This window comes from Octopus bimaculoides, chromosome 4, assembly GCF_001194135.2.
Source record: "Octopus bimaculoides isolate UCB-OBI-ISO-001 chromosome 4, ASM119413v2, whole genome shotgun sequence".
NCBI lineage: Eukaryota > Metazoa > Mollusca > Cephalopoda > Octopoda > Octopodidae > Octopus > Octopus bimaculoides.
Genome location: NC_068984.1, coordinates 1,203,793 through 1,219,194, shown reverse-complemented (window position 1 = coordinate 1,219,194; position 15,402 = coordinate 1,203,793). Strand labels below are relative to the sequence as shown.

Genomic DNA, 15,402 nt, shown 5'->3' with positions numbered 1-15,402 from the left:
GAATCGAGATCGTTGCCAGTGCCCCTGGACTGGCTCTTGTGCGGGTGGCACATAAAATACACCATTTCGAGCGTGGTCGTTGCCAGTACCACCTGACTGGCCTTCGTGCCAGTGGCATGTAAAAGCACCCACTACACTCTCTGAGTGGTTGGCGTTAGGAAGGGCATCCAGCTGTAGAAACTCTGCCAAATCAGATTGGAGCCTGGTGTAGCCACCTGGTTTGCCAATCCTCAGTCAAATCGTCCAACCCATGCTAGCATGGAAAGCAGACGTTAAACGATGATGATGATGATGATATATATATATATATATATATACACACACACACACACACACACACAAGGTATGACGGGTAAATTGTTGCCATTTAATATTTTTAATTTTGAGCATGCGCATTGTTTATTTTTGATTATGTCAACTATACAGTATAGTAGGGTCAGTTGGGCACTGTCTGTGAGAAAAACAGCACCATGACGCAACTCACTCTACCAGAAATTTGGGAGTGACATGATGTGCTGCTTGGCATTCATGCCAGAAGCTTCAATATAAACATTTGAGAGTGTTTGAGTGTCAATCTGAGAACAGTGCAGAGAATTTGGAAAGAGTTAGAGGAGTTTAATGGTGATTACAAAGGTATGGCAGCTTGGAAAACTCACTCTGATCGTTCTGATTAAAAAAGAATTCTTGAATTTGTTTGTGAGATCCAGGCCATGATTGACATGGAAGTGTCCGAGTTTCTTATCAGGCAGGTGGTGCATGAAGACATTCAGTATTCCTCATACAAGATGAGAAAGGGCCAATTTTTACTCCAAGCTATCAAAGACAAGAGGAAAGACCACACTATGAAGCTTTTGAACAAATTCAAGCATCCCCTCCAACTGAACATGCTTTGGTTTTTCTCAGACGAGAAAATTTCTGCCAGGATCAGATGGTGAACCCACAGAATAACCAATTTGGTGTTTGGAGTGATCACCAGTGATTGTGATGTTATGCCTCCATTCATCTTCCCACATGGACTTAGGCTCAACACAGAGGCCTACATCAAGTGCCTGGAGGAGGTAATGCTGCCCTGGGTCAAGAAAGTGGCTGCTGGAAGACCCTATGTCTGGCAACAGGACTCTGTACCATGTTACACAAGCAGGAGAACTCAGTCATGGCTGTCAGACAATTTCTGCGACCACATCACCCCTAACATCTTCCAAGACTGCAGTCCCCTTGATTATTATGTGTGGGGCGCATTTGACTGAGAGACCAACAAAACTCCTTGCAACACCAAAGATGAACTGAAGGCAAGGATTATGGCAGCATTCACCAACTTAAACAAGGAGACCGTCGAGAAGAGCTGCAGGAGATTCCAAAGTCGTCTGGAGACCATGGTGGAAGCCAATGGCAATTTTATTGAATAAATTTACTCTTTAGTACTTCAAGATAATTTTATGTAATTTTGGTAAAATATATCTGTTAAAATGAGATGTCAGTGTTATTTTCATTTTTGCATACTTTAGACAACAATTTATTCACTGCACCTTGTATGTGTGTGTGTGCGTGTGTGTATATATATATATGTATATCTGTGTGTGTGTGTGTGTGTATATATATATATATATATATATGAGAGAGAGAGAGAGATAGATAGATAGATAGATAGCTTGATAGAGGTTAACTAAACTACTTTTCCAGTTTCCTGATAGTAATCTAATGCTTTTAGAGCTGAAAAGTTGACATTGGCGACACTCACATCTAATAGGATTATTTCCACCACACAGATATTGGACATATCATTAGAGATAAAACAATAGCCTCCATCAATAGCCGTCATATCTGTGTGTGTGTATATGTATGTATGTATGTATGTATGTATGTATGTATGTATGTATGTATGAAGAGTTAACTTCATTTGTTGTTGTTTCACCAAAGAATATTGAGTGATAGTCTCTCTCTTTAATCTAATTTTCTATTTAATCATTGTTTCACTTCTTTATCTTTATGTAATTATATTGTTTTCCCCAAATATTTCACTCATTTCTATGTGTGTCAGTGGGGTTAGGGTTATAATACCAGATAGAATTCTTGAGATAAAAGGAATTCTGCTTTGATGTTAGGGGTTCAAACTTCAGCTGTGTCAGCGGGCCAGTGAAGGCCATGGTCACAGTAGCTTTGAGCCAGTGATAGGATATTCTACACCCTGGGCCTGTTGTGCAGCACCTCTTCCCCCCCCCCCCAATGTGTGTCCCCTTTTCCCAGGCTACGATATGTGTGTGTCCCTTCTTATGCTAGCCTTTACATCGTGCAGCCTCACCTTTAACATTTTCTTGCTACAAACTCCTCCTCCCATCATTCTCTTTACATTGTCTGGAAAATCATTATCAACAACAAACCTATATCATCATTATCATCATCATTATTGTCATCATCATCATCATCATCTAAAGTGGTGGGAAGATTCATTACTGGACGGGTCAAGATGCTTTGTGGCATTTCTTTCAACAATTTAAATTCTGATTTCAAGGTCAACTTTGCCTTTTATACTTTGAGGGTCGACGAAATAAAAAGTACCGGTCAAGTCCTGGGGTCAATGTAATTGACTTACACCCCTCTCCCCCAAGCTTATTAAACTTGTAGCAAGATTAGGAAAAATTATTATTATTGATAGATTTTGCTTATTCTGTGCACCATTTACGAAATTTCTCTTGTTTAGATCATTCTTTTCTATGTTAACTTCCACACACATCATCCCCCTTATGCATTGCCCTGGTGGTAAATTAAAGAATATATCATCATCATGGTCATCATCATTATTATTATTATTATTATTGTTCAGTAGTTTTATTTTTATAACATGCTTTCACTACACTACTGAGCGCAGCTCTGTGTGCCTTGGGTATGTGCTGTGGTTTGCTGTGGTGCTCTTATGGTTACTGTATTGAAAGTGTTTTGCGTAGGATGTGTGCAGTACCCAGTAGTGCAATTTTCTGTATGTTATATATATTTGTAAGTCCTGGTGTTTTTTTTTATGTATTTGTCTGAATATTTTTTTATTATACCTAAGGTATTATACCTACTATCATAGGAATTGTTTCTGTTTTTAGACTCCACATTCGAGTTACCTCTATTTCCAGGTCTTTGTATTTTATTATTATTATTATTATTATTCATTATTATTAAGACAGCAAAAGCTGGCATTATCATCAGCCTGTTGGACAAAATGCTCATTAGCTTTTCGTCCAGCCTCCAGTTCCTTCTGTTTGTCTCCTCTGTTGATATCTCATCTTTTCTACTCAGCTTCTTGTACGTTGACAATGAGTAAAAGGGAGACTATAGACAGCCACCATCTTTATCTCCATCACAGCTACTCCCATCCACCCTCACACAGTGTGGGGGGTATCCATGTATCTCCTTTGTATCAAGACACCTATGCTTGTCCCTCGATCATATTTAAGACCCTCAATATCTGGCATAAAGCTACCACTTTGCCATCTCCCAAATGCATTCCTTTTCCTTTCCTTTGTCTTTCAAGTTTCTCGGTGACCTCACTGGTGCTGGTGATAGGAAACAAATTACCCATTACGTACTGGAAAGTGGTTGGCATTAGGAAGGGCATCCAGCCGTAGAAATCGTGCCACAACAGACAGATGGAGTAGAATGCAGTCCTCAACTCATTGGATCCTTGTCAGATCATTCAACCTATGCCAACAAGGAATAACATTATCATCACCTTTAACATCTGTTTTCCATGCTGTCATGGGTTGGATGGTTTTTACCAGAGCTGGCAAGTTGGAGAGCTGCATCAGGGTCCAAATCTGATTTGGCCTCGTTTCTACAGTTGGGTGCCCTTCCTAAAGCCAACCACTTTATACACTGTATTAGGTGTTCTTAATGTGACACTGGCATGAGTGCTCTTATGTGACACTGGCACACAAGTGCTTTTTATGTGGCACCAGCACAGGGGTCTTACTGGCCAATACTCTTCATCAGGGGGAGTGGCCATAACACTTCTACTGTGGAGGGTGGGTCTTCTTGAGAACAGCAAGGTACCAGATATCTTGGTCCTTTGTCATCTCTTCTGAAAGGCTCAGAGATGTGAGGTCATCCTTCAGCACATTAAATGTGGATGATGTTATCTATACATATATATATATATATATATATATATATATATATATATATATATATATATATATATATATATATTTGAGTACCTGTGAGGGGGTACCCAAAAGTAACTGGAAATGTTTTCTGTGAGACAAGCCTATTGTAGTTCAGGCTTCTGCTGCTGCTAGAAGCTACTTGATGCGACCCTCAGGCATCAGTTTGCTGACTGGCATCATCGTGTGGAGTTGTACTGTCACGTGGTGTGTCTTTGTTTTGCAGTGCTTCTCTTTTGTTCATTGATTTTTTTGTGATGGTTGAAATGAAGGAGCAGTGAACTTCCATGAAATTCTGTTTCCTGCTGGGGAAAACAGCAGCTGAAACTGTTGTCATGCTTCAAACAGTTCACAAGGACACTGCCATGAGCAAAACACAAGTTTATGAGTGGTTTCCATGCTTTAGGAATGGTCACTTGTCACTTTAAGACCAACCTTGTTCACAGTGACTGTCAACCTCTTGAATGAATGAAAACATCACAAAAATTCATGAACTGATCTTGGAGGACCAAACAGTTGATGAACTTGTTGATATGACTGGTGTGTCCTGGAGCTCCTGCCAATGAATATTGAATGAGGAATTGCAAATGAAAAGAGTTTGCAGCAAAACTTGTGCCTTGCCTGCTCATGGCAGATCAAAGCATGACTGAATGCATGTCGGGAACTGAAAGAGCAGCTGGAAGTTGATGCAGACCTTTTATTCGAAGGTCATCACTAGAAACAAAAGCTGGTTGCTATGGCTACGACCCGGAAATGAAACAGCAGTCAAGTCAACGGAAGCATTTGATGTCACCACGCCCCACAAAAAAAGAGTGCCAAGTGAAGTCCAATGTCAAGACGAAGCATCTTTTGTTTTATTGATGTGAAAGGAATTGTTCACATAGAATTTGTTCCTCCTGGTCAAACTGTTAACCAGACATTTTACTTGGCAGTTCTGAAGCATTTGTGAAATGCGGTGAAATGAAAATGCCCCAACCTGTGGCAAAGAGGAGGGTGGTGGTTTCATCACAACAATGCGCCTGCACATATCACCCTGACAGTTTTCAACTAAAAAGGGCATGACCCCCCACTTATCCACCTTGTTCCCTGTGATATATTTTATTCCCCCGAATGAAAAAAGTCCTTAACGGAAAACGTTTTACAGATGTGGAAGCGATGAAGAAAAATGACAGAAGCCTTAAACGGCATCACTTTTTGAACAGTGAAAAACGCACCTGGACCGATTCCTTCAAATGGAGAAGACTTTGAAGGCAATTAAAGTATAAAAAAAGGTAAAACTAAGTGAATGAAATAATATTGCAAAATTCCAGTTTCTTATTTCTTTATTGCCCACAAGGGGCTAAACATAGAGGGGACAAACAAGGACAGACAAACGGATTAAGTTGACCCCTAAAGGATGAAAGGCAAAGTCGACCTCGATCGAATTTGAACTCAGAACGTAAGGACAGACGAAATACCGCTAAGCATTTCGGCCGGCGTGCTAACGTTTCTGCCAGCTCACCACCTTCATTCCAGTTTCTTTTGGGTACCTCCCCGTATGTTCACTGAGTTTTGTTTAGCCCCAGGTCCAACCACATTGAACAGACCTGTGATCAAAGGCATTCCAGCCATGACCCCAATTGTTTTATGTATATATATAAAGAATTATATTGAAGGGTGTGATTTTATGGAGATTTGGCTGTTATGTCTAGCAGGTCAGCAGTAACATAGCAGCACCCTTGGTTGTATTGTGATGTTTCTGCTTTTTGCTGTCCTTGTGTCAAATAAATTGTTGTTCAGTGTATTTTTATCAAATTCATTTATATTTCCTGTATCCTGTACTCACCCTCACCACCCCTAGCCATCCATGGCCACTCTTTAAAACTCTTCGAAACTGTCCCAGGTGGGTCACACCTAATTAGTTATCGTTTGTAATGCTTTGTTAATCCAATAATCACTCAATAATTCCGTCGTCTTCATATTGAATATATTCTGTGTGTGAGTTTTGTTGCTGTTGCCGCCAAATCCCTGATTTCCTGCTCTGTTTCTTCCAAAATCATCTCACTTCATCTTCTTTGCCTGTTTTTCTCTTAGTTCTATGACACAATTGACATTGGATAAATTCCAATCAAAGTAACAGACGTGTGTCTTGTTATTGTTATTTTGCTGTAAGAGAAGGACAGAAAGCCAGCCAGCTGGCCTGGTCAGCGAGCTTTGTGTGACCAGCCTGTGTAATGAGCACGGCCATTGCTGTCAACATGGCCAGGAAGGTTAGCATGGCTAAGCCTTATATTAGATAGACTGTGCCTACAACACAACTCCGCTTCCGTTTTCCTCATCTCCCATACTTACCTCTTCTGCCATCTTTGATTTATCAATGAAGGTCATCCAGGGAATTACTGAAGATTTTCATGAATATTTGGTGAGGTGGTGGCTGATTGGGTAAAGGTTTGGAGAGTTTCTGTTAAAGTTTTTTTTCCAAAAGTTATTAAAGAAGCAACTTTGATATTTTATTCTTATTGTATCTTTCTGCATGATTGTCCACCTCTCGTTGTCTCCCTCACCTGGCCACTGGCTCATTCACAAATCTGATGATGATTAATTAGGTATAAGTAAGTGAAGTGCTGTTTAATAAGATTTAAGCCTTTGGGATAGAGGAATTAAATTCTTACACATTCAATAAATTCAATAGCTTCTGAAATTCAATAAAGAATTCATTCCTGTCACTAAAAACCAAGCTTTCTCTTGGGAAATTTTCTAAAGTACCAAGGTAAAACTGAAAATCGAACTAATGGGAAAAGATAGAATTCAAAACAAAAACAAGCCAAAAAATCATTTCACAGTCTGTTTTTAAAAGTCTTCTTTAAATTCCATTTATCTTCATTAGTTAAATCTTCATGGTCTCCATAAAAATCGTTATCAGTGTGTTTAAATAGATTCCAATATGCATCTACTCTTCATGCTTCTGTGTAAACACACAGTTCTGTCGTCATTTTACAGCTACACATGCATATATCTGTGCGTGCGCGCGTGTGTGTGTGTGTGTGTGTGTAGATAATCCTTTAAGCAGCCAGCTTCAATTGAAAACTTAATAAACACCATGGTTTCTCAATATATTCATTTTTATTAATTACATAAAAGATAATGCTTCATAGACACTGTCTTCTAGAATCAAAAATCTCTCTCTCTGTTTATGTTTATATGTGTGTGTGTGTGTGTGTGTGTGTGTGTGTGTGTGCATTTGTATATATATCTATATGTTCACAGCTAATATTTCATGCAACCCATTAATCTCCTTTCAATGAAACCTAATTCATTAATTCCTAAAACACCTTCTTCACGCAAATGAAAGAGTTTAATGAAATATGAATTTCCAAGATCTTTGAAAACTTTTCTAAAAGTTGGAAATTTCTTGAAGTCAAGTTTGAAGAAAGGAAGGCAACATGGGATGGTATTGTGACGGGTACTGTTTCACTGACCTGTGGTACATGAGTACCACATGAGTACTACAAGTCAGACTAAGGACAATTTACACCTGAATTACTCCATGTATATAATTTGATGATAGATTAGCTGGCAAAGGGAGAATTTGAACTCAGAACATAAAAACAGATGCCACTAAGTGTTCTGCCTGGCATTTTAATGATTCTGCCATCTTGCTTTGTTTGTTTTTGTTTTTCCAAACTGATGTTCTGATGGATTCTGTGTGAATGATTAAAATGTTTGATTCTCCTTTCAGGTCTGCTTGTGTTTGCAATCGGTGAGCAAAACCATCACGAAGGAACCAAGTTAATTCTTGACTTGTTGCAACTACCAAAACTCAACAAACAGGTAACATTTCTTTAAATGCTAAATGTTGTGTGCTGCAAGTTTGTTGCCTGTAAGCACGTAAACACAGTTCAGTTTTCACTTGACCCCCGGTCATCTCTTATTCAGTTTTCACTTGACCCCCGGTCATCTCTTATATTGCGTTGGAAGTGATCCTCTCTTCATTCAGTGTGTGTGGCCTTTTCAGTTGACAAGAGAGGATTCCTTGCTGAAAAATTGTTACCTTTTTATTAGATTAACACCTGTCAATGATAACCACTCACATCATTTATTGTTGCAGAGGAGAGAGGTAATTGTGTGGTGGATGAAGCAGTGACTTATTTAATGAGAATCTTATTTCATTGATGTATGAAATATTACTGACATAACTCAATTAACTCAGTCATAACTCTCTTTCCTTATGTTGTGCTTTATGTGCATCAAACCATTTCTGTGTGCGAAATTTCCCCAGTGACAAAGAAAGGCTTTGCATTCTGAGTGCATATAAATCCGAAAATATCCTCATAATTATGGTGTACGTCTCAAAGGTTATTGAAATTTGCATATTATTTCTAATCTTGAATAGTCACAAACAGTTAGCAGTGCACTAAATGTGTGTATCTGTTGCCCTGAGTTTATACACCTTGGACCTGTTCTTAACAAATGTATTCAGTTTTTGCTTGCAATTTAATTTAGGTTTTGCATACTGGTTGCAGAACATTGCACATGCTCATATGCAGGTCTTGATTGATATGTACCGGAAGAGTTGTTGGAATTTCCAAGGAATAAAAATATTTCTGGTTGAATTGATTAAAATTAATGAAGCCAGCTTAGGTAACAGGGTAACTGATTCAGTCTGAAACTGAACCATGAATTCATTCTTAATTAACTCAATGTATTTATCTTACTAAACATGTTTAATTTCTGTGAGGGGAGTCAGGATAATTCATTCTTCCCAACCGTCCATGTTTTTGTTTATTTTCACTTGAGGTTCATTTCTTTCTTGCATTATGATGTGGGACTGCTGCACAGTCCAGCAAACTAGCAGTAATATCTTAGGGGAGTTGATAGAACTACATAAGGCAAACCTTACTTGTTTCACAAATATGGGTGCTCTTCCTGTCACCAATCTTTACTTGTTTTACCAGCCAGGCTTTTCTTTCTTATTTTGTATTCCACAAGTATTCGAAAGCTCAGAGTGATTGGTCATAGTGTCATCAAGGAATGTCATCATCATCATCATCATTGTCAGGTGTAGAATATCAATATTCATGCACACACACACTCCCACACATATACACATATGTATATACTTATATATATGTGTGTGTGTATGTGTGTTGAGTGTGTAAATGTATATATGCTTATATATGTGTAGGAGGCGATGACAAGTGATGAAGACTTCTGGTGATTTGCTGTGCTTGAGAAGACATGCCAAGTGAAATTGTAGCCATGGCCAGTGCTGGTGACATGTAAAAGGCACCTCTGCCAGTGACACGTAAAAGGCACCTCTGCTAGTGATCTGTAAGAGGCACCCGTGCCACTGAAATGTGAAAAGGCACCCAGTCTACACTGTATAACGGTTGGCAGTAGGAAGGGTATCTAGTCGTAGAAACCAAGCCAAAACAGACTGGAGCCTGGTGTAGTTCACCAGCTTTCCCAGCTCTGGTCAAACCATCTAAACCATGCTAACATGGAAAATGGACATTAAATGATGACGATGATGATAATGATGATGATGATGTGTACACGCGCAACAAGCTTCCTGCAATTTTCATTTATCAAATCAGGATTATAGTAGAAGGCAATTGGCCAAGAGGCTGCACAGAGAGATTGAACCCATAATCTCTGTGATTAGAAAGCAAATTTCTTAACCATCCAGCCATGTCTGTTGCCTATTTTTTTTTTTATCTCCAAAAGTGATTTGGTCAGCCTCCATGTTTTGTTTAATTTAATGAACAATGAGAAAACTGAGTACAGAGGACTGGCTTCTGAAGACACCATGAGAGAGCAGCAGCAGGGTAGGGGGGAGTGTTGAGGTGTTTGTTTAAGGATGTGACATAGCCATGGTCCAGCACTTCAACTTCTATCTTTAGTTTGTCCCCCTTTTTGTAGCTAATCAAAGCAAAGTTTCTAATTGGATGACCGTTGGAATCGATATGTGCCAACATCCTGGGGCTTTCTTCCCAAAATACATAAAAGAGAGAATTTCATTGGTGGAGTTTGAGGAATATAATGGAGGCTATGATCCTAGTTGTCATTGGTGTTTTTATCCCCAGGTCATCCCTCTCCCAGAAACTTAGGGTCAAAAGGTTTAAAGCATTTCAGCCATGACTGACCCTTCAGATGTCTTTGATTACATTATTCAATGTATTTCCTTTTTGTAAGACAGTAAAATGTAATTTCAAGGAGAGTTGACTGCTATTTTTAACAAGTCAATCAGCTATTAAAGCAAAATTAATAAAAGATTATGAACTGAGAATGTGGAAACTGTATTGTACAGTTAGTGGAAATGTTGTGGAAGTTTAGGAGGGAGAATGTGGGAAACTGTAGAATTGTGTAGTTAACATCAGAAGCCTAGAGAGTGTGTTTGAGAATTTGTTGGAAATAATTATTTAAATGTGTTATTCAGTGATTGTTGTTGGTGCACATGTTCGGTTTTTTATGAGAAAACAAATATTAACAGAATTAATTGGTTTTAAAAAAAATGGTCAACAAAGATATTGATATAGAAGTGGAATGATAACTTCTTTGCATCATCCAGGTACACGTGAAACGTATGATGCATGTGGGGAAAGAACTACCTTGGATTGATACAGATGCAAATGAATGAAGTAGAATCGAAAATGCTGAACTATAAAAGTAATTCATTTATAAACCTAATTGGTATCAGTGCAGAAAAGTGCTTATCAGATTACTAATAACAATGACGATGGTGGTGGTGGTAGTGGTGGTGGTGGCATTTAAGATCTACAAATAGATATTTAAAAAAAAACAAACTATACCTTCTTCATCATTTTTAAGATAACTGATGTATATCTTTTCTTTCTTTTTCGTTTCTTTTTCCTTTCAGTTAAGTTATGTCTTGCTTGACATCATCATTGTGGAGTTGTTTCCTGAACTGAAAGAAAATTACAGCCCAGATGTTCGACTTAACAATTCTAATGGTTAATCTATTTCGAAAATAAGACTTTAGAACTTTCCTTTGTTTGTGATGCCATCAGTTGAATGTAAACAATACAGTATTATTGCTGTGTTGGATGTTGTTCTATTCCCGGAGGATAAGATATGACTTACTAACAAACAATACAGTTGAACATTCCCACAGTTTTAAGAAATAAATTGCAAAGCAACAAGCAACAAACAACAACAATAAAGAAAAGACGAAAGACAATAAAGCAGCCACAGATGCAAATAATAGAAGACAATACAAAAGGCATTAAATGAAATATTTGAATTCCTTTGAAATCAGATAAATAAACTAAAATCAGATAAATAAACTATCTTTGATGTTAGTACATGTTAAATATTTTCTCAGTTTTAATTCAATAGACAAATATGAACGAAAACAAACAAACATTTTATTGTTTAGACTTTCATTTCTATAAAAATGTTGTCTGTTTCTCCCACTGTATAAAGATATATATCATATTTATTGGTGTCACCACTTCTTCTTCGTCTTCTTCTTCTATGTTAAATATATATGCATTAATATTTATGTATTCACAGATATAATAATATGTAACAATATATACCCAGCTATTTTTACTGACTTACACTAATTGCTTGTTAATCTATCATAAAACAAGAAAAACTTTAGATTCCATATCAGAGTTAGATGAAAAATTCCAGGTGTGGAAGAAAATCCTGGTATTGAAGGGCTTTAAGGTTAACTTAGCAAAGACTAAGGTCCTAGTAAGCAAGAAAACTGACAGAATCTTACCCACCTCAGATAGGTGACCCTGTTCAATTTGTAGAAAAGGTGTTGGCAGGAACTCCATTGTATCCAGAGATGCAATGGGTTAACTGAAAGGTTATCAGAGATGATAGCTTCCATATGTGGAAGATGCATAGGATCCATGAAGCCTTTAGAGACTTAGGAAAATGATTCTCTCAGATGCCCTGGTGACTCATTAGAGATGGTAGATAACTTCTGCTATGTAGGAGACCGAATTAGTGGTGGTGGGGGATGTATGGAGAGTGTAATAGCTAGAATAATAATAAGATGGAGGAAATTCAGAGAGCTGTTACTTCTTTTGGCCACGAAAGGTTTCTCTGATTGAAAGGAAGATTGTATGATGAATGCATACGGACAGCAATTCTACATGGTAGTGAGACGTGGGCCCTGAATGCAGAAGACATGCAAAGGTTAGAAAGGAATGAGGCTAGTATGCTCCACTGGATGTGCAATGTAAGGGTACAAGTTCAACAGAGTGCCAGTGTTCTGAGAGAAAAGTTAGGCATAAGAGGAATTGGTTGCTGTGTGCAAGAGAGAAGACTGTGCTGGTTTGGTCATGTGATGTGGATGGATGTCGACAGCTCCATAAAGAAGTGCTGATCTCTTAAAGCGGATGGAACACATGGAAGTGGAGACCCTGAAAGACATGACTTGAAGTACTGAAGAATGACCTCAGGATGCTGAACCTTTCAGATGACAAAGGACCAAGTTACCTGGTGCCTGGCCATACTCAAGACTTGTACTCCACAGTAGAAGTGCTAAGGCCAATTCTTTAGGTGGTGTAAAGCACTCATGATGGTTCTATGTAAAAGTGCCATACCTGAGTAGCAAAACATAAAAGTGCATGTGCAGTGCTATGTAAAAGTACCCCTGTGGTGCCATGTAAAAGCACTCTGTAGAGTGGTTGGTGTTAGGAAGGGCATCCGGTCATAGAAGCCATGCCAAAGCAGACTGGAATCTTGTGCAGCCCCCAGGTTGCCAGCTCTGGTCACAAACCCATGGACAATGGATGTTAAATGATATGTACGATGAAGTATTGAAGGCTGATCTCAAACTGCTGAACCTTCTGAGGGAAATGATGGAGGACTGGGATATGTGGTGCAATAGTCTACTTGAGTAATGAAGACTTTTCCTCCTCCATTTTCTAGAGAGGGCCACTTGCTAGAGAGGCCACAGGCCAATGGTCATTACGGTCTGAAGAAATGCTGTAAATGTTTGTGTTAATGAGCCACCAAAAATTGTGACCTATGACAATTCAGTGAAAAGATTACATAAATATATAGAAAGCTGAATTCGAGGAATTTAGAAATGGTAGGAGTGTATATTGAAGCCAGCAACCATTCACAGCCATTAATTTCACATGTAAGACAGATTCATTGTATGAATTCTTCGAGTGGGGAGTGATCAGAACATTAGTTCCTTAAATCAGAAATTAATCAAAAAGAATTATTTCTTACCTTAGACGTGGCTCAGTTATAAAATCGAGCAATCTTTATCAATAAGGTCACTTGTGGATTTTCAAACTAACGTGATTAGTGGCTCTATTCATATGTGTATCCTCGTTGTACTTATCTAGAAACAGTTTACTTAGCTTATGATGATTAATAGCAGCAATGTTATTTGCTAAATTGGGTGTGGTTAAATAAGAGAGTTTTATAAAGTGTTTATTAAAGCTTCTTATATTTGCCAGAGGGAAGAGCATCATTTCCATCCTTGCAAAAGCACCCACAACACTAACAGTTATAGCGATAGTCATCGTCGTAGGAGTAATAATAATAACAGCAATATTGAGAACAATGGTAATTGTAAAAATAATGATAATGGTGAAAATAATAATGCTAATAATCGTGCTGGTAGCTATAGTAACAACAACAATAATAATAACCATAATGATTACATTAATAATTACAGTAGTAGTAATAACTGTAAGGTTAATAGTAACCACAACAATAATGTAATTTATGCTAGTGTTAATCATATTTGTGAAAATTTGACTACGAACCCACCTCCTATCAATACGGTACTTATTACTGTTAACTTAAGCTATGCTAATAATAACAGCCACAGACGTGTTAAAAATACTGATAATTTAGCCCATATTAATATACTATCAAGAATTAAGTAATTGTGCAACTGTAGAAGATAAAATGAATGTCCACGAAGTAATAGATGTTTAACTAAAACTGTTATGTATAAATGCTTTGTTACAACTAAAAATCAGATCTTTATAAACATAGGTGCTTCTGAAAATAGCTTTAAATCTAGATTATGCATCCATTTACATTCCTTTAGGTGGGAAGATAATGTTTATTCAACCTCACTGACAGCTAAAGTATGGAAATTGAAGAAACTGCTCACTGATTACAAAATCTCTCAGAACATTATCAGATATGTCAAACCTTACATCGTTAGTGGTACCCTTTTTTGAATGGAAATCTTCGAGATTTCGCAGTGTGGAAAAAATAAACCTTATCGACAAATTTAATGACCTAAGAGTAAGATGGCCGCACTCCATCCATAGAACTTTCCTATATAATAAACCTGTTCACTGATCGTACCCTGTGGCCCAGTTGCACTTAGGTGAAAATTTATCGCCTGTTTATACTTAATGTTATAACAATTTGTAGATTATATCGTTACTAAACTACCCAGCATTAGTAATCACTGTGTGACTGTGAATGTATGTATCTGCATCTGCATTTATAATAATCAACAACTAGGTTGGTAAGTTAAAATTAATAGATTTATAATAGTATTACTAATCTCATTAAGGAATTACTTTCTCGATTCTGAATGTTTAATTTTACTTTGAAATCTAATTAAACTACTTGGAGTGAATATCTTTTAAAATGACCTTTGATCCAGTTTGTATTATAGCCAGACCTTCACTTGCCTCGCCCGAACTGATATTATCTTCAAGGAAATATCTATATAAAAAAATATAATCGCATTTCTTGTCCGAATTAAATATCTGTAAGAATTTGTTTAACGTTACACCTCATTTTTCTTCAAATACTAAGAACTGTTTATTTTCTCCAAGTTTATCCTATCGTCGATGAATTTTCCGTCTCCCATTTAGACAAATTTAAATACTTTAAAAAATATTAATACGAAAAAAAAACTAATTTCTAACTTAATCTTTCTCCGAGCATCTGCCTGCATCTTCACGTGTGTCATCATACTGCTGTTTAATATATACAAACAAGAATAATCTCCACACCCATTAAAACACTGAAACACTGTCCCCCACCCCCCAGTTTAATATTCTAGTGATAGACTAATATTTTCTTTGATACCAGTTTTTCTGGTTTCATGTTAGTTTGAAAACCCACAGGTGATTTTCATTAATAAAGATTGCTAAATCGTGTAATTGACCCTCGTCTAAGGTAAGAAATAATTCTTTCACTGTAATTAATTTCTGATTTAAGGAACTAATATTCTGATCACTCCTCACTCGAAGAATACATACAATGAATCTGTCTTACATGTGAAATTAATCGCTATGAATGGTTG

At 37.4% G+C, this 15,402-nt stretch overlaps 1 protein-coding gene across 4 annotated transcripts in view; it reads left to right on the top strand.

Moving 5' to 3' along the window:
* LOC106869038 (sorting nexin-14) overlaps positions 1 to 11,584 on the top strand; it is a 147,039-nt gene extending 135,455 nt beyond the window's left edge. For all 4 annotated transcript variants that reach the window (XM_052966848.1, XM_052966847.1, XM_052966846.1 and 1 more), the window contains 2 exons: positions 7,864 to 7,955; positions 11,005 to 11,584. In XM_052966848.1, coding sequence (XP_052822808.1) covers positions 7,864 to 7,955; positions 11,005 to 11,103 — 191 coding nt within the window. In that variant the 3' untranslated portion in view covers positions 11,104 to 11,584. The remainder of the gene's footprint in view (positions 1 to 7,863; positions 7,956 to 11,004) is intronic.
* The last annotated feature ends 3,818 nt before the right edge of the window (positions 11,585 to 15,402 follow it).